The 18,740-nt window shown below is 33.5% G+C and overlaps 1 protein-coding gene across 6 annotated transcripts in view; it reads right to left on the reverse strand.

The window, feature by feature from the left end:
• The window catches only part of PTPRK (protein tyrosine phosphatase receptor type K), a 612,566-nt gene that overhangs the window by 223,691 nt on the left and 370,135 nt on the right, over window positions 1-18,740 (reverse strand). For all 6 annotated transcript variants that reach the window (XM_070795548.1, XM_070795550.1, XM_070795547.1 and 3 more), the window contains exon 7: window positions 15,332-15,625. In XM_070795548.1, coding sequence (XP_070651649.1) covers window positions 15,332-15,625 — 294 coding nt within the window. The remainder of the gene's footprint in view (window positions 1-15,331; window positions 15,626-18,740) is intronic.

Genomic DNA, 18,740 nt, shown 5'->3' on the forward strand with positions numbered 1-18,740 from the left:
CTTATTGGAAAAGACCCTGATGTTGGGAAAGATTGAGGGCAGGAGAAGAAGGGAACAACAGAGGATAAGATGATCGGATGGCATTACTGACTCTGTGGATGTAAGTCTGAGCAAACATGGGAGATAACAAAAGACAGGGAAGCCTGGTGTACTGCAGCTCATGAGGTCTAAAAGAGTTGGATAGGACTTAGGAACTGAACAACAACATATAGCCATGGAGAGTTTCCTTCAATTTCACTATGATGCTTTCTGGATATAATGATATAGCTTACAAAGGAACAAGGAAGTAGAATGAATTTGAACTCTGGGCAATAGTGAGGGTAGGCTGCAGTGGGGAGAGAAGCAAAGGAAAACAGAACAAAAAAGTAACACTTTAAGTAAAATTTTACTTTCCTCAATACAGTTAGTCCAAAGTCACTTAAGGCAGAGTGTCACAACCTATATATACATCAACTGGGCCTGAGTGATGAAAATTTGCCAAGCTAGAGGTGATGCAGTTTTTGTTAAAAAGATTGAACAGCACTTTTATATTAGTAAAGGAATGACAGTGCATGATTATTGCCACAAGCATGAGGTTGTTTAGGGGATAATGTGAGCACCTTAACAGTAGGTAGTAATGGGAAATGTCTATCTCTCCTTCTTTCCTTTCAAGGTAGGTGCATGCCTTGTTACACTGCCAAACCATTTCTCACTCCAACTCCTTAAATATCACCTGTCCAAGCTGAGGATCTATTTTTAACTGAACACATATGCACTATTCATTGCTAACAACCTTAATACAATAAGCGCCTTACTCGTCCCATGAAACGCAAATCCTGTGTACTGTTTGTAATATGGGAGCATCGTGTCTGTTCCACTATTCTGCTGCATGCAGGCTTGTATGCATTTCTCTATTATCCAGACTTTTGATGACAGGTATACTAAAAGGCTGTGATTTTACTGTATTAAGAAAAAAAATATTTCTAACTCCCAAATTTTCATCAGATCAATTCTTGATTCTAAATTGAAAATAGTAGTAATATTACCCACTTTCTAATTTTATTGTTACAAGTATATGTATATATGTTTCTGTCAAAATATATTTCTAGAAGTTTAATAGATTTCCAACTTTGAAACTTTTTCTCAGAGTCAATTTCATAGTAGAGGTGATACCAACTTATCTTCTTAAAAGATAATAAAAGAATTATTAATCAACTTTAGAATGTATTTTGAGAATCCTTTCACTGAAATTGTAATTCATGTGAAATCCTTTTACATAAATAATTAGAGCAAACAGAGCTTTAAGAAAGGCTTACTGATTATTCACAAAATTATAAAATATTGTAACAGAGAAAAAGTGATCAGCTTAAAAAAAAAAGTAGAAATCCAATTAACCTAACCCATATAATTAGCATTATATTCAAAGACTACGGAACAGTTTAAGGGATAAATCACTAAAAATTCTACATTTTTGTCTTAATAATAGGTAATTGTAAAGTCATTTCCTTAAGAAGATATTTGTACTGCTGTTTTATAATACAATCTCAGTCTTGCTGACCTACTTTTTAGATTATAAGAACATTCCACTAAAATCTGACAAAGAAACACTTACTTTCTGCTCTTTGCTGAAATAAATAGGTACTTTATTTCATCTGTTCTGGTGAAATCCTTGAAAAGTCTAGTTATTTAAATCTGTCCTACAGAGGTTCCTGAACTGAGTTTTTAAAGAATCAGAATAATTATTTTAGTTGATTCTCAAAGCACTCAGGCATAGACTTTGATACAAAATTGAAAAAAGTAAGTTCTTATAGCTCAAAGTTCTAATAGAGTATCAGTGTTTACCTAACTATTTAGCCATACTAGAAACCCAAAGAATGACCATGCACCCTCTGAGACTAATCCCTCCCACATATATTCATGACCCTCTCCTGTCAAGGTGTGGAGATACCTAATGGGCATGCCTTCTGCATAAAAGCATCATGAATCTTTGAGATGAGGTGTCAAAGGAGGTAAGAGAGCAGATGAGAAAGGAGACAAAAGTGCACAGAACAGATCCTTGGCAAGTTCACCAAGGATCAGCTGACAAAAACCAACATGAAACCACATTTTTATTCTGTCTTTAGCATAATGCTCTAAGCTAACCATTATGGGGAACACTTAAAAAAGCAACTATGGAATTCACAATTCGACAAACTGACCAGTCTTTTTAAAGTATATACTGATCGAGTTTAATGCATTTGTAAATAAAAAATAGTCACTTTATATGTTTTTATTGGTTCTACATAAAAATCATTTAACAGCTTCAGTAATCCAAAAAGATACTAAGTTATCCAGTATAATTCAACTCCCTGAAAAAGAGTATGGTTTTTTAAAAATGGTTGAACAAAATTTACTTGAATGTTTAATTCAAGGAAAGCATACCCATGACTCCAAAATCACGAAATGAAATGGTGATGATGCCCAATCTATAAATCCTGTTCTTTTTCCTCTCTACTGAACTGTGGACCCATGACTATACCTAAACAGAGCAACCTCCCTTCTAACACTTTCCCAAAGTTTTACCTCATCAAGTTAAAACTTGTCACTATACCTTAATTTTTCAAGCCAGAATTCCTTCCAATGTCTCAAAATTCTACAGATTGCATCTCTCAATCTCTTTCAACTCTGCCTCAGTACCGGAATCCTTATTTGTACTGTTTCAGTTCAAGCACTGATCAATTTTTGCCTAGAATGATATTGCTGCTGCTGCTGCTAAGTCACTTCAGTCGTGTCCGACTCTGTGCGACCCCATAGACAGCAGCCACCAGGCTCCCCCATCCCTGGGATTCTCCAGGCAAGAACACTGGAGTGGGTTGCCATTTCCTTCTGAAACCTCTAAATGTCCTGAAATTTCCTTTCAATCCTTTTCCCAAACTACCACTAGAGAAATATTTCTAAAAGCCAAACCATTCCATTTTAATAAAAACATTCAAACTAACCAATCTTTAAAATCACTCCCTTGAGCAAAATATTCTAATATATTAAAATAATGTTATAAGGTTAAGATGGACAAAGAAAAAGTTGGAAAGGTGAATAGATGTGTGAGATAGCAAATACAATGAAAGAAAACGTAGTGGTGGATATATGGGTATTCAGTTCATAATTCTTTCACATAGTCTACATGTTTATAATCATTTTAAATCTCAGAAAAAATGTATTTTAATGTAATGGCTTGTTAAGTAAAAAAGGCTAATATTTACTATGGGCTGCTGCATCTGTGCTAAGGAAGCACTTTACACACATTATCTCTAGCAGTGTGCTGGAAAATGTCTAACATTTTCAACATGATTTTGGCTGTCTAGAAAGCAGAGGAGATGGTGAGGGACAAAGCCGTGATCTGTAGCATTTGTGAGTCTCCACGCTCAAATACTCCAACTATAGTTTTAAGCTTCTCAAGACAGAACCGTAAGAGATGAGCATTAGTGTGTCATTATATCTCCAACATACAGATAAAATAGACATCAATTTCTCAAGAATACAGATAATAATTCAATATGTTAAAATAATTAGGAAGCTTTGAGTACGTATTACTTTTATTTAAAGGATAATTGATATATCTGTAAAAGTTTGTGTGATTTATTTTTTAATAATAATTTTAAAACCACTGGCAAAATTCCTGAAAATTTAACAATCATTTCTCAGTTTTAACACTTGGCTGATTATCTCACAAATGGCAAGTTGGGCAGGTACAATTATACATCATTATTTTTATACATGACAATATGAAATATTGGAGAGACTATTACTTGCCTATCAGTAAATATTAGAGCCAGCATTCAATCTAGATTTTACTGACTCACAAATCTCAATTGATATTTGCTAATTCTCATGATCTGCTGCCTCATGAAATTCTACTCCTACTTCAAATTCAAGGCTCCTTTATGCTTCCATAGACTAAAAGCATATCTCTCATGCCACTTATTTGTCTAATTATTTACCCATAAGTCAATCTGATAACCTCTCTAGGTAGCTCAGCAAAGAAATGCATTCAAGGCAGCCGGGATCTGAATCTAAGACTTTACACTAGTGCATCATGCATAGTAAGTACTCAATGCATGGGAATTACTATGAACATGATTCCCCAGATATTGAGTGGCTACAGAGCAGAATTTTCATTTTAGTATGACCAGCAGTTAAGGTATTGTCTGACCTGTAGGAGACACTCATGCAAAAGACAAGAAATGCAATCTGAATGACAGTCTTGGTTTTCTTATCTAATAATAGTAAAATATTGGTCAGATCACCTCACTGAGTCCCAGTGCCCAGAACAGTGATAAATGGGGGACATGGACTTGATTAATTATAAAGTACTTTCTTGTGCTAAAATGGCATGCATGCCCTTGCTGATCCAGTAAAGTGCATTAATACAGTACTTACAGAGAAATTGAAGAGTATGTGTCAAGAACTTTTCAATCATGTAGAAAAAAGCAAATGCACAATCCTCATTGTAACATTCACAATAGCCAATCACTGGTGTTAGCCTAAGCTTTCTTTCACTAATAGGATGGTTAAATATATTCTAGCACATATATTCAATAGAATATTAAGCAATCATTAAAGATGATGGTTCGAATGTCCTGTAGAAACAAGGAAATCAGTTAATGTCATGGTAAATAAAATAGAATGTAAAATAAATTGTATATATCTTAACGTTTATATCTTAAAGAAAAAGCATGAGCGTAGAGAAGAGTAATACTGTATTGACAAAAATGACAAAAATATATAGACACTGTTGGGCTCAACAAGGGATATATGTATACTTATAGGTGATTCACAGTGCCGTACACCAGAAACTAAAGCAACATTGAAAGCAATTATCCTCCAATTTAAAAAATGCTATGATAAACCATAATGGAAAAGAAAATTTTAAAAAGAAAGTATATATAAAGTGTGGGCTTCCCAAGTGGAGCTAGAGGTAAAGAACCCGCCTGCCAATGCAGAACACACAAGAGACGTGGGTTCCATCCCTGCGTCAGGAAGATCCCCTGGAGGAGGGCATGGCAAACCACTCCAGTATTCCTGCCTGAAGAATTCCATGGACAGAGGAGCCTGGCAGGCTACAGTCCTTGGGGTTGCAAAGAGCTGGACACTACTGAAGCGACTTAGAATGCACACATGTATAATGTATAACTGAAACACTTCGGTGTTTAACACAAGAGTTAACAACATTGTAAAATAACTATACTTCAATAGCAATAAATAAGAAAAAGAGTGCTTTTAAAGAAAATTCTATTTGTGAAATTTAGTGGGATGCTTTCTTATGTATAATTTATAAAAACTATTTTAGTGGGTAAATTCTAATGAAGTCTTCACAAAATCTGGGACTGTAGTAAAGAACCTCCCAAAATCTTAAGCTTAGGGATAGTTAGTGCTCCCTTGTCACATTTTCTGCTTCTAAGCAGAGCAAAGTTGGTTGTATTAGAGAGCAGACACGTGCAGTGTACACACATACCTGTGATGCAGAATTCACCAGAGGAGAGAATGGAGAAACACAAAAGGGAACTCGGGAACAATAATTCTGCTTTTTAGTATCCCTTAGTTATATAATTTCTAAAGATGGCACCCAAATTGTTGAAATTGACTGTAAAAATGTTAAAAGAAAACCTAAACTGGTTCCTTTAAGCTGAGAAAATCAAGTATTAATTTAATTCAATGAGCTGACCTTTTGTAAAAGTAACTGGTTCATTGCTGGAGCTTAGCCTTACAAAAATGAGTTTCTCCTTTGGTGAACAGTAAACCAGAAATAAAAAGGAAGCAGAAATTAAAGAATTAATCTGATCCAGAGAGAAGGATTCAGAGAACTTTTCTCCCTGTTGCTTTCAAAAATAAGCAGAGTTCTGTATTCTACTGATGTATTTTATGTGATGTAGAAATACATAGGAAAAAATCTATTTAAGAAAATTACATAGAATGATGAGTCAGTTTCTACATTGTCACTTGTTATAAGAAGTTAACTAAATTACCTGTTAATTTTTCTTTTAAAAGTAAGATAGGTGAGAAAAGTTGCCATCTCTTCATTACTTTAAGCCCAGCTTTCACAGTGCTGGTAGGAGTTCAAAATTTAATGACTAAATCAAGGAAAACACAATTGCTGGCCCAAACCATCAGAGAATCTATGCTAATAATCTGATGTATATTAATTAGTGTATAAAAATATCATGGCCTACAGCAATATGATTTCATGATAATGCGTGGTGAGGGAACAGCTATTGCTATTTTCATATTGTAGTTCTTTAACTACTAGGTAGAGCTCCAATATCTGTCCAAGTTCACAGATTCATCAATATGCCGATTTGTTTTTAAGTTACATTAAGTTTTTCCAAATGCTTTAAAATGCTATATATAAAGGTGATAAAATGAATAATACTTTAGAATTATATTGGTTAGTATTGGAGAAATTAAACATCTAAAATATTTTCTTAAACTTCTTTTAGTGTTATAATTTACTGGATGGCAAATAGAGTTGCAAATTCATAAAAGCATATAAACAAACTTTGCAAAGATTACTGCCATGTATACTTCAAAACTAGATATCCATACCTCTATTTACCTGTAAGATATATCTTCGAGAAGAAAAATGTCTAGCAAAGCGATATGACTTCCAATAAATGTGACCTGAATTTTGAGCAAGCATCTATGCATATGGTGCTATTAAGAAATCCTTAATAATTGGCACACTAGTTATTTCACTTTCCTCTATATTTACTTTTAAAAGAGGAGTCTATTATATATATGTGTGTGTGTGTGTGTGTGTGTGTGTGTTTGTGTGTGTGTTAAAGGTATGTGTTTTGTATTATAAATACAAAAGTATTATAGAATCACATGTAACATTAGTACAAAAATATGATGTTCATATATTTTAACAGTACCTTCTTAAAAATAAAGTATCAGGTAAAAATAAACTTTTTTTGCTTGATTATTATTCTTTACTCATGAACGACTACATAGAGGTGGGAAACAGTAACAAAGCCAGAGAATAAAAGATAAGCTATTTAAATTCAAACTTGGCTCATATTATTTGGCTGAGACAATTAAAATGGACATCACTCAATGATTTCTAGGCCATATCATATGCAGTGACAGCTGAATTTGCACATATCTTTCTTAGGATGACATGAAAGGCATGAATTTCTGCCCTTTGAAGTTCATTTTTTATTGGATTCACATAGTATAATGTTACTTACAATATCTGAGATTAAAATTCACTCATTATCTTTCCTTTGATTATGCTTTTTTTCTCCTCTGTATGCATGCATGCCTGTGTGTTCAGTCACTTCAGTCCTGTCTATCTCTTTGTGACCCTATGGATTGTAGCCCACCAGACTCCTCAGTCCATGGGATTCTCTAGGCAAGAACCTCCAGGGTATTTTCCCAACCCAGGGATCGAATCTGCTTCTCCTGAGTCTCCTGCATTACAGTAGGTTCTTTACTGCTGACCACTGGGGAAGCCTGTGGTTTATACACAGGTTGGTGGAAATAGAAATGGATGGAAAAAATCACCCTTATAGTAATTATTAGCTATAAGGCCATATCTTGTATGAAGACATTTAAGATCAAAGTGTGAAATTCTAAGATGATTTTAGATTTTCTTAAGAGTAAAGTTAAAATAAGAAAATAATGAGATACACCTTTATAAAGTAATTTTTTCCATTTGTGATATTATATAGAATGACCAACACTCTTCAAAAATGGTAATTAAAACTAGAATGATTCAAAATAAGTGAATTCCCAAAACAATAATCAGTACTCCTCCCCATCAAACATCCCCAAGGAAAATGTGGCTGCAATTTTTTTTGCCAAATCCTGATTTTAAAAATTTTACTTTTTATTCCAAAGGAAAAAAAATTATAATTCAAAGAGGGAATTAAACAGACAGTGACAACTGAAGACAGAGAAAGAAAATCAAGTTAAAAAGGAATAAAACCAAGAACAATTCTACACACCAGTGTAACCACACTGGCACCACTGAAGACCAATATGATCCACAGTTTCTTAACTCTACCTGCACTGGTTTGTTCTTCAGACGTTCTTACCTTTATTATCATTTGACACTATTAATACATTTTTATTTCTATTTCTACTTCCTAATATCCTAAAAGACCTAGGACCAGAGGGGATATCCAGGATATTTAATAGAACTGATGCTGTTACTCAAATCATTTCCACTTGTCGGCTTTATTGCATAATTCAATAAAAACAAATGAAGTCAATAAAGAGTACTCAATGACACTGTTGACAGACAGCATGTAGTAAAGTACTGTGGATAAACTAAAAGAGGTCATTTTTACTGGTTACCAAGTGCTTTCTAGCAGCCATATAAGTCAAAAGAAGACAATTTCAAGCTGCAAGCAACCCAACTCTATTTAGTTAATGACACAGCTAGAAGAAAATGTGCCATGAAGTGTATGTATAGTTAATGGTAGATCCCATGCCTGAGAAGAACCAAGATGGGCAGTGGAAAAGAGCATTTCATATTTGTTCAACTTTCATCAGTTTTAGGCTGGGGGTTCCCAGCATTATAGACCATTAGCAGAGTTAACAGAAGTTGATGATATTATGTTAATCTCTCTCTCCCTGGAAATTTAACATTTCTATAATCCATGAAACACAGAGAATCAAAAGCAACAACACAACAAATACTTTGATAACTTGAATTAGGAACGTGAATTATATTTTCAATATAATACCTCCATCTGTGCATATAGTTCCTATGTGTTAACAGAACAGGAAAAAGAGAAGGCAAATTGTCCTTATGGTGACTACTGGCCTAACATTGTTTTATGCATTATTTCACAGTTAAGGAATTAGGGGTAAGGCTTAGAGAAGTGTTAATCCAGCTGTGTTTAGAAAACAGTGATAGTGTTTTCAAACTTATTGCTTGAGAAAAATTGTTTTGGGGTCAAAAATTAATCTTCGCATCTCTGGAGTTCCAAAGTGCTTTGTATTTTTATTATATCACTTAGTATGCTTTTATTGTCATTATGGTCCTAACACTAGACAGGCAGTTCCTGAAGAGTAGGAATCCTGTCTTATTAATACTGTATCTTTTGCAGTCTTCAGTGTGGCTATGTATGCAACTCTGACCTCAAAAAATTAATGAAATGAACAAATATGCCATCAAATACACAATAGGTCTTGAATTTCTCTCTAATCCGTCAAAATTTTTCTCCTCTAAAATAATGTGTTATACCATGGATTCTGCATGTGTATTAAAGCACTGCTGCTGCTGCTAAGTCGCTTCAGTCATGTCCGACTCTGTGTGACCCCAAAGACGGCAGCCATTCCTGGGATTCTCCAGGCAAGAACACTGGAGTGGGTTGCCATTTCCTTCTCCAGTGCATGAAAGTGAAAAGTGAAAGTGAAGTCGCTCAGTTGTGTCCGACTCTTTGTGATCCCATGGACTGTAACCTACCAGGCTCCTCCGCCCATGGGATTTTCCAGGCAAGAGTACTGGAGTGGTTGGCCCGCATACTTGAAAAGTAAATCAAACAATTAAAGTAAGCTAGTTTTTAAAATCCCTTTAATGAAAAGAACTTTCTTGATTATTAGAAACAATAATATTTTCTAGGAGTTTATAGATTTTTCATTTCTGATCTAAAATAAGAGAGACATGCTTGTAGAGCAGATTACAGTCAGTATAATTAAGATTATAAGCATGTGTTCATGCTGTTTCTACTCCCAGTCTTTCCTAAGCTCTAACTCCTCTTCCACAGAGATGAAAAGATCTTTCTAAAAGCAAATCCAGTCGTGTCAGTCTGCTTCTTAAAAACAACAGAAGAGCAGTCTGGGTTATGTTAACCCTGGCCACATCCCACCCAGAGCTTCAATTCTACCACAGCTCAGAGTTAGCCAATGCTCCATCTATTTTCAGAACCCCCCAAAACTCAGCAATGTTTATAACTGGGATAAACATGTGATTCCTCCATTTTTTTTGTCTATTTTCTGTTGTTTCTGCTTTAAAAACTCATAGTCAATTTTTAAGATCCAGCTTAAAAGCCATCCTTTCCTGGTGATAGCTTCTCTAAAACACTTTCTTGAAAAGGAGGAAGAAATTCTTCCTCTAAACTCCTTTCGCTTTGCATTTTACTCTTTGTTTATGAGGCTGTCCCTTGTGACTGCTAGGAACTGAAGTGCAAGGAACTGCTTGTATAGCTTAGAAGACTTAGTATATAACCCAATGTTGTTAACAAACAAAAAAGCCAACAGAATTTTCTCTGAATAGATAAATGTCTTTCAAACAAATATTCCCTGTAGAATCTGAAAAATGGTATCACTTATTACTTACTAAAAGAGAAAAAAAATTTTTTGTAAGGGTTTTACCCTTTTAGATTTTTAAGAAAATGGAAGAAATGTTGTTTTCTATTACTTTTCTTATGGCTTTTTATCTTTGTATTATTTGATTTCAATAATAATAACATTTTAAAATTCAAAAATAATAAAGAATTCATATAAAGATCATATATAAGAAATCAATAAATTTCAAAAAATTTTAAAACAAACCATGATAAAAATCTTTAGTTGAAATAAAATAGTATGGCATCCTTACACTGATAAACCATACCAATTCTTACAGAGTTGTTTATTTAATTTAGTTTTTGTTTAACTGCAAGGCTGAGGTTCAGTGATGAATAGCTGTGACTGGTAACTATCTTTGACCACAATAAAAATCAACATATGGTTCCATTTTGCTGATGATACCACAGCCAAAAGGCCAAAATTTAATTCCATACTTTGCTGTTTCTGGTGTATGCCTGAGTATTGTTTTGTTTTCTTCCATTTTGGACTTAGGAGAGAAAAAGCAGTTTGAGTAAATGCTTACATTTAAAATACGACACACTCTTTTTTCACCGCTTCATAGATCTACATGTTTCAATGAAAACTGCCAAGAGCACTGAACTTCAATATAAGAGTAGAGAGTAGCTTTCCCAACTGTGTAAATATATTACGTTATGGACACCCTGAACTCTTGACCTTCCCTATAAAGGAGATGCTTCTAAAATGTCAGTTAATCATAAAGCAGTGCCACAATGGGTTACCCAGAAGCAGAAGGCAATTTAAAAGAGCAATTTTAACATGCAATTGCCAAAACATGCAATGCAGACAATTTCTGATGATGGCATATTTTATTTCCATTTAATAAGAGAAAGAGAAAACTGTATTTTCTCAGCTTCTATACCAGATGGCATACCCAGGGGAAATAGACACACTGAAAAAACAAGTGTGCTGTCTTTGATTGTTCAATGAAGTTTTTGAATTACTTCCCATTTAAGACAACTTCACATTTACACATTTTTTAAAATGTATAAAATGCTTGAAAAAGCATTATGTGAACAATAACATGGGTCAGGCTGTAAGCTAACAGTGAAGGAATCATACCCTCAGGCACAAAGAGAAGCAAGAGGCAAGCAGAGCTGGCTACAGCCACCAGAGGCTGTAATTACCACCTCTCCTAACTTGAGTGACCCTGAAGCAGGTAATCGTACTTACCAAATGATTTTAATGTACTTCAGAAGGAAAACAAAGAAATGCTTTGGCAACTAGGCAGAACATTTTCAGAAAAGGATAGAGTAAAACATATTTTACACTTCTTTACCTGTCTAAAATATTTCAAAGAGTGTATACTTGAGTGTTAAGCACACTAATCAATTGTGCTTTCAATAAAACTGAAATTGCAAATATTAAGCTATGTTTTCTCAAGGAATAATTCAGCCATGCAGATTCTATTTTATAAAAATGTACATCCCTCCCAGATACCATACTTTCATATATCCATGCTACATTCTTCTGAAGGGGGGAAAAGAAATGCCCATAGTAGGAGCAAGAGGGAAAGAATTCAGTTTTTCAAGTACCAGAAAATAGGTATGAGCCCCGGTTGCCCAGTTGACTGAAGATTAGACAAATCATTATTTTTTACTTTGTTTTTCCTAAGTCTTACATTCACCAGCTACAAAACTGGGATAATAATATCCAAGTAATTATAAGGCAACATCAATCAATACTGTATTATGAAAATGTACATTTGCATTTAAAATATAAAACTTACTCATTAACACACATAAATAAAGCCAACTCATTAACTTGCTGTAAAATTATTTATTGGCAGATTTCTGCCAAGAAAAAAAAATTACTATTGCCAGAAGTAAAATTTAAAAGGCTTCACTACATTAAAATGGAGTTTTTAAGACAGTAAATATAAACTAATTACTCTCTGATAGGTATCTAGTAGTCAAGGATTTTTCCTTTGTGATAAACCAAAATAAAAAAATAAGAATTTCTGAGAGGCAGGAAGTCATCATCACCCTATTTGTTACTTATAAAAAATTCATGTGAAATTGATATCAGACACACACACAGAGCTAAAAAAAATTATACTTATCTTCAAGGCTTCTTGGTGGTCTAACACGTAGAATGCATTAAAATAGCTATTTCAAAACAAAAATATTCAACCAGATGATACTAATGGTAAAACATTACCCTACAACATGGCATCCGACTAGTATTTCTTAAAATGGAATGGTTTACAGAAACAATATTCAGAGTTTACACAATTTAATAGAATTAGATGAGAACCTCTCCAAAAGTTATCTTTGTCATCTCAAAGGGATTATTTTCCCAGATTATGAAGAATTTTTGTACTAAATATCAGAGAATATCATAGTCAGCATAAGTTGTGTTCTGTTCGTTGCTATAAAACACCAGACTAAGGCCAGTGATGATACTCATGCTGGTAGGGTCTGAAGGATCTTAAACTCGGGAAAGAACTCTTGAAGAGGGGAAGTAGACGGACATCATAATTTTAACCTATACTGACTGTATTTAGATATGTGATGTTCATCAGTTATACCCAACTTCTGCTTTTCAGAGATTTAAAAGCTAATAGAACATCTAATTCCGTAAGTTTTCCCTCTTTTGCTAATAAGAGAGCATAATTAGTAGACATTCCTATAAAACAGTAACCATAGTTTCTCTCCAGTCTACAATGTACTTGAAAATCTAGTCTATAAGCATTTTTTACCATAAAACCTACATCAAACACACCTATGAGAACATTAATAAATTAATAAAGATATGTGACAAAGACTCACCACATGTGAAAGATAGTTTCAAAAACTGTTTTACGGTTGGAAGTAAAACTGCAAATGAATGAGCTTCATACCATTTTATGCCACAGAACCCACAAATTAAATGTTTTTCACATATCAAAAATAGACCAATATAATTTAAAAATGTCAAGACATTTATAAATTTGAAAGCAGCTATGAGCATAAGTTATTTTTACTCTGTCCCCTCCCACAAAGATAAGGTTATTCTCAAAGTAAAATACCTCAAAGCACTTTACAGTCATATTTTTACTTATTTCAGCTCAATAGGCATTCTGAACATAAGCATTTAACAGGGATAAATCAATGTTCCTCAAAATGTTGTTTCCATCCACTTAATACAGCATAACTAGCCCCAAAACACAATTTCATTTATTTTCAATTTCCATTGGCCTTTAGACCAATGACCAATTTCAAATAATTTCTAGTTTAAAAATTACATTATATTAACAAATCATTGTGTGGTACTGCTAATTTTTAAGGATCTATTTTGGTAAAAAATAAGGCAGATGAGATATTTAAAAGAAAGAAGTCTGGGCCCAGAAATCAAGAGGAAGCTCACTTGAATAGTAAATTAACATGTATTACTTTTGTTTGTATATACCTTGTAAGGATTAAATGTAAAGGGAGTGAAAGGTAATTTTATCAGAAAATATGTGTGGATAATTTCTCCAATAAAACAGACCCCACCATTCCTCATTTTATGTTACCACTAGATATTAATTTTGGAAGAGTGAGTCACTTCTCAGTTTCCATATTGCTTCCTTTTTAAATTATTTCTCTGACTAGTTGAGGTTGTAGAGTCAACTTGCTTTTCCCCACAGGAAATTCATCTACTACAATAAGAATAATTTGTCACATTACTTAAAGTGAAAAGACTTAGCTGTACTGAAAATGTGAAAAGCAAATTGTGTGATTTAGGCTGAGCCTCAGAGACTTACCTAATGTCTTCAGGATTAAGCTATTTTCCAACCACAAGATAAACATATGACACAATCAGCAAATTAGAAAACTGTCTATTGTCTAAATCTGAGACTAAAAATTCAGCAGTGAAGCTTCCTACTAGTGAGCATCTTTAAATATTTATATAGGAAATATGTAAATATGAATATATAAAATGAGTCAGAATAAAATATTTTTAGGGATGACAATACATTAGGTAATTGCATGAATTTTACTTTAATGTTAGATCAGTACTCTTGGTGGGTAGCCTCAGAATATTGTAACTGTTAAACAGATGTCAAAGAAACAAAAGACACATTACAGGCATTTACATTTTCATATATCCCTATGGTCTTAGTTTTCAATTTTCAGAATCTAAATCTTTAAATGTTCAAGACATACAGACCTATGAATTAACTCTGCAGGTGTTTCAACATAATGATTGACATTAAAAAAAAACTCTTTCAACTAAATTAAAAAATTAAACTATTTTCAACAATAAAACAATAAAATAAATAGTATAATAAAAGTGCACCCAATAAATTAGATAATAAAACTTATCAGTGGATTTAATAAATAGCTAATGATTTTTCTCATTATAATAATACGTTGCAATAAGGAACAGGATGCATGTTTATACAGTACTTTTTATTTCACTTTTCATCATTTCTTATTGTTTTCTCCATATGCTATTATTTTCACCACTCTGTTTTAGGCATGAGGAAGACAATACAAGCTTTAAAGACTTAAGAAAAGACCCTGTATTTTAAAGCTGGGTTTCCAGCTGCTGTGTTAATCCCCAACAGAATTTTCTGAATAGACTTTATTGAGGATTGACTCAAAGTAACTTTTCTTATGCGTATTATCAGATACAGCCTCTGCACTGACCATAACAAAATTATCAAGACAGACAATTTGCACATAGTAGAAAGGTACTCAACACTTGCTTAAACTGTGAAGGTTTTCTTTCTCAATAATAGGTTCACTGGCATCAATCAGAGATTTTGGGCTAAATACAAGAAAGCTGAGCAAAATTACCATGCAAGAAAAGACTGTAGATTCATAACAATAATAATAAAGAAACATTCACACTGCCCTGAAATCAGTCAAATTGATGACATAATTAAGGCTACAATTTACCAATACTCTGGAAATCTTAGAATAATATGACTAATCATGTAACAAATAATTAGAATTTTTAATATTGGAAGAATATTATGTCTTATGCTAGATTCCTTCACTAGGCCGAGTAGCCTGCTCTTCAGTCTTACCTGCACATTTGGTTCTGGTGATTAGTGGAGGTCCTGGAAGCCCCGTTCCACCTTCACCTGGTCTTGTAAGCAGAACACGGATCTCATATTCGGTATCTGGATCCAAATGCCATAATTTATAAGTTGGCGCATTGACTGCATGGGTTTCTGTCCAGGACCCTGATGTCATTCGGTACTCCACTTCTTTCAGAATAATAGGACCATCGCCAATGATGGAGTTGGCATTTAGCTGAATCAGCAAGTATGTAGGCCCAACGCCTAGTAGCTGGGGAGGAGCAATGGGTCTCGGTGGTTCTAGGAGAGACGGATGAACAATCTCATTAGCTAAACACCCAAAAGACTATAATGCATAGATATACTTATATCTCTTGAACTCTAAAGGTTTAAGGCCTATTCTATTTAGGAGTTCATAATAAATATTTAAAAGAAAACTGGGAATGAGTGGTCTGGAAACTCTACTTTTAAAGAGCAAATACTTTCAAGATGGGATATGACCCTTTTACCACAAGTTTGTTTTTTTTTTTAATTAAAAACATGCCTCTTCAGGAGATAAATTTGTTAAGACACAGTAACCAAGGGAAATAAAAAGAAAATATTTAGAGATAGATAGCTCTGATTAACTACTAAACACAGTACACATTAACATTCTTGAGGAACTAGGATCTTGACAAATCTCCAAATTAATGAATACTGCTATAACTAATTATTTTGTTCATAAAATATGTCCAAGTCATGTTTTTGTTCCTGCTGTTTTTTTTTTCTTTAACTTCTGCAGACTTCTTGCAGATGAAATGAAAAGAAAGCATAGCAACGTTGAACTCAGGAGCTGATGCCGAATGATGACTTGTTTCCATACATCTATCTCTCAATATAATAAACTGAAATTGACAGTGAGGCAAAATCACAAATCATTACATATCACTGGCCTTTGGGAGGAGCATGTGATAAAGCAATGCATCAAATATTAAACTCAAATGTCAAAGGTACACTGCAATTTAATCTTGAATACCTTAGAAAGAAACTTTGGGAAACAATATATCAATTGTTGAACTTATGAATATGATAAATAATGAATTAGGGAACTATTTCCCCTTAACAACAATACAGGTGAAATTTGATATTGAACTTTATGTAAGATCCCATAGCTTTAGCTCTGTCCATATGAATTCTAATTACTACATTGCGATCAGATGGAAGCTTCTTTAAGTCTCAGAAAGAACATTTCTTGGGGATCCAAAAGACTTTAAGGGAAAGTGTTAATCTATTGTTTCAAAGGTGTTTTTTTTTTTTAAAGTTAAAGCAAATTATATGAAGAAAAGCTATTAAATGCAACCACACAATCCTCTTGGAGTCCACCTCTTCATCTCAAGGAGAAGACGCAGATAGAAACAAGAGAATACAGCTGATATTTTTTTAAACTGGATTTCCTATTTTAATGGCAATGAATGCTTATAATACAACACTGGAAAAAACAAAAACAAAAAACGTATACTTCTGGTACAGATTTCCAGTTGTAGCTCAGAATTTGCTTTTAAACTCCAATGTGTAGTTTCCACCTTATGAACCCTTGTCTTAAAAACATCCCTAACGTGAGGAATAAATCAAGCTGGACTAAATCTCTATACAGGTTAATTTTCAAGAATCTTCCTCCAAAATTCATATGACAAATATTTATTGAGTAATTACTAACTGCAAAGCTATTCTACACATTGGGTATTCATATAACATGGCAAGGGAGAAATAATAAATCAGTAAATTCATCATTTTAAATTGAGAGTTATGTAGAAAATAGATACTGAGATTAAAAATATCAGACGTTGGAGGGAGAGGTACCTAGTGAGTAATACTAGTTTTTTTTCTGCCCAAATGACTTGAAGAATATAGTCAGTCACATCAAGAATCATCATTACACAACAGCTTTCAAACTAGTTATCAGTAAAATCATATAAACTTGTGCTTCACTACTGCTCCTGTTTAAAGTGAAAATAAAGCTCAGATTAAGATTATTTATATTCTATATAAACTAGTATTGTAGTGTAGTCACTTAGTCATGTCTGACTCTTTGCAACCCCATGGACTGTAGCCTGCCAGGCTCCTCTGTCCATGGAATTTTCCAGGCAAGAATACTGGAACGGGTTGCCATTCTCTTCTCCAGGGGATCTTCCCAACCCAGGAATTGAACCTGGCTCTCCTGCCTTGCAGGAAGATGCTTTACGGTCTGAGCCACCTGGGACCATGAGCTTTGTAAACTGCTTACATTTAAAATTATCACTATTTCTTATAGAAAGGTAGTGCTTAACACCTGATTTATAAATTTTAAGTACAAAATCTCTAATGGTTTGAAAATTCTTTTCAACAGCATATATTCAAAATTGGGTATAGGGTGAATTAATATTTACAAATTCACAGCTGAATTCCATTGAGAAGCTACAGAAGAAAAAGTCTAAATAATACCAAAATAGTTTAGAATTTTCATGTATCAGCTAAACAAAATAAAGCTGGACAATTCATACCATGAAATTTCAGCAACTTGTCTAACAACTTTTATATTTCAAGTTTATAAAAGTTTTGGTAGACAAAGAGAGAGTTGATATATTTTCTAAATCTTAAACTAAAATGAAACTGAATAGAGAAATGAATGTAATAGAAAAAATGCAAATATCTTCCCAGACTATCTAAATGTTGCACATATTTTAAGAAGCAGTCTGTATTTTGCGAATAAACTGAGCTGCCTCATATCTGTAATGTTTGTTTTCATTCCAGATGGCTCATGTACTGACTAATTTAAGTAGGAAATGATACTAAATTCACAGCTTGCTGGGATTCTAACCCAGAGCAGCAATGCCTCACTCATATCACAGCTGAACAATAACGTGCAGAGGTCTGATATTTTACATTGGAATAATTTGCCAAATGAATCATACATAACAAACATTGGGATTAATCTATAAATTTATGGGTAGGGTGAAACCTGACCTAATAAGTGTACATTGAATATAAAACCTCAACCATCACAACTCTGCATATTATTGTCATGGAAATAAAGGAGAAAACAAAAGAGGAGAACAGAAGAGGAAAGCTACAACAAAACATATATTAGAAACAAGTGAAAAAGTAAAGCATAATGTTTCTTCTATCATTTCTACCTTTAAAGAAATGACATGTACAAGAAAATGAAATTTAAAGTCAAGAGATCTAGTTTTTAAAATGCATACACTATTAGCTGAGTAGACCTGCACATGTTATTATTATAATTTCCTCATTGGCACACTAGGCATAATTTTAAGAATTTTAAAAGACTTTACATTTCTAAGGCATGTCAACAAGCCCTATATTTGATGCTGTTTTGCTTTGTTTTGTTTCTGCCAAGGAGCATATAAATTTTAAACCTGAAAATTAATATTCAACA

The sequence above is a fragment of the Bos indicus genome, chromosome 9, assembly GCF_029378745.1.
Source record: "Bos indicus isolate NIAB-ARS_2022 breed Sahiwal x Tharparkar chromosome 9, NIAB-ARS_B.indTharparkar_mat_pri_1.0, whole genome shotgun sequence".
Taxonomy (NCBI): Eukaryota; Metazoa; Chordata; class Mammalia; order Artiodactyla; family Bovidae; genus Bos; species Bos indicus.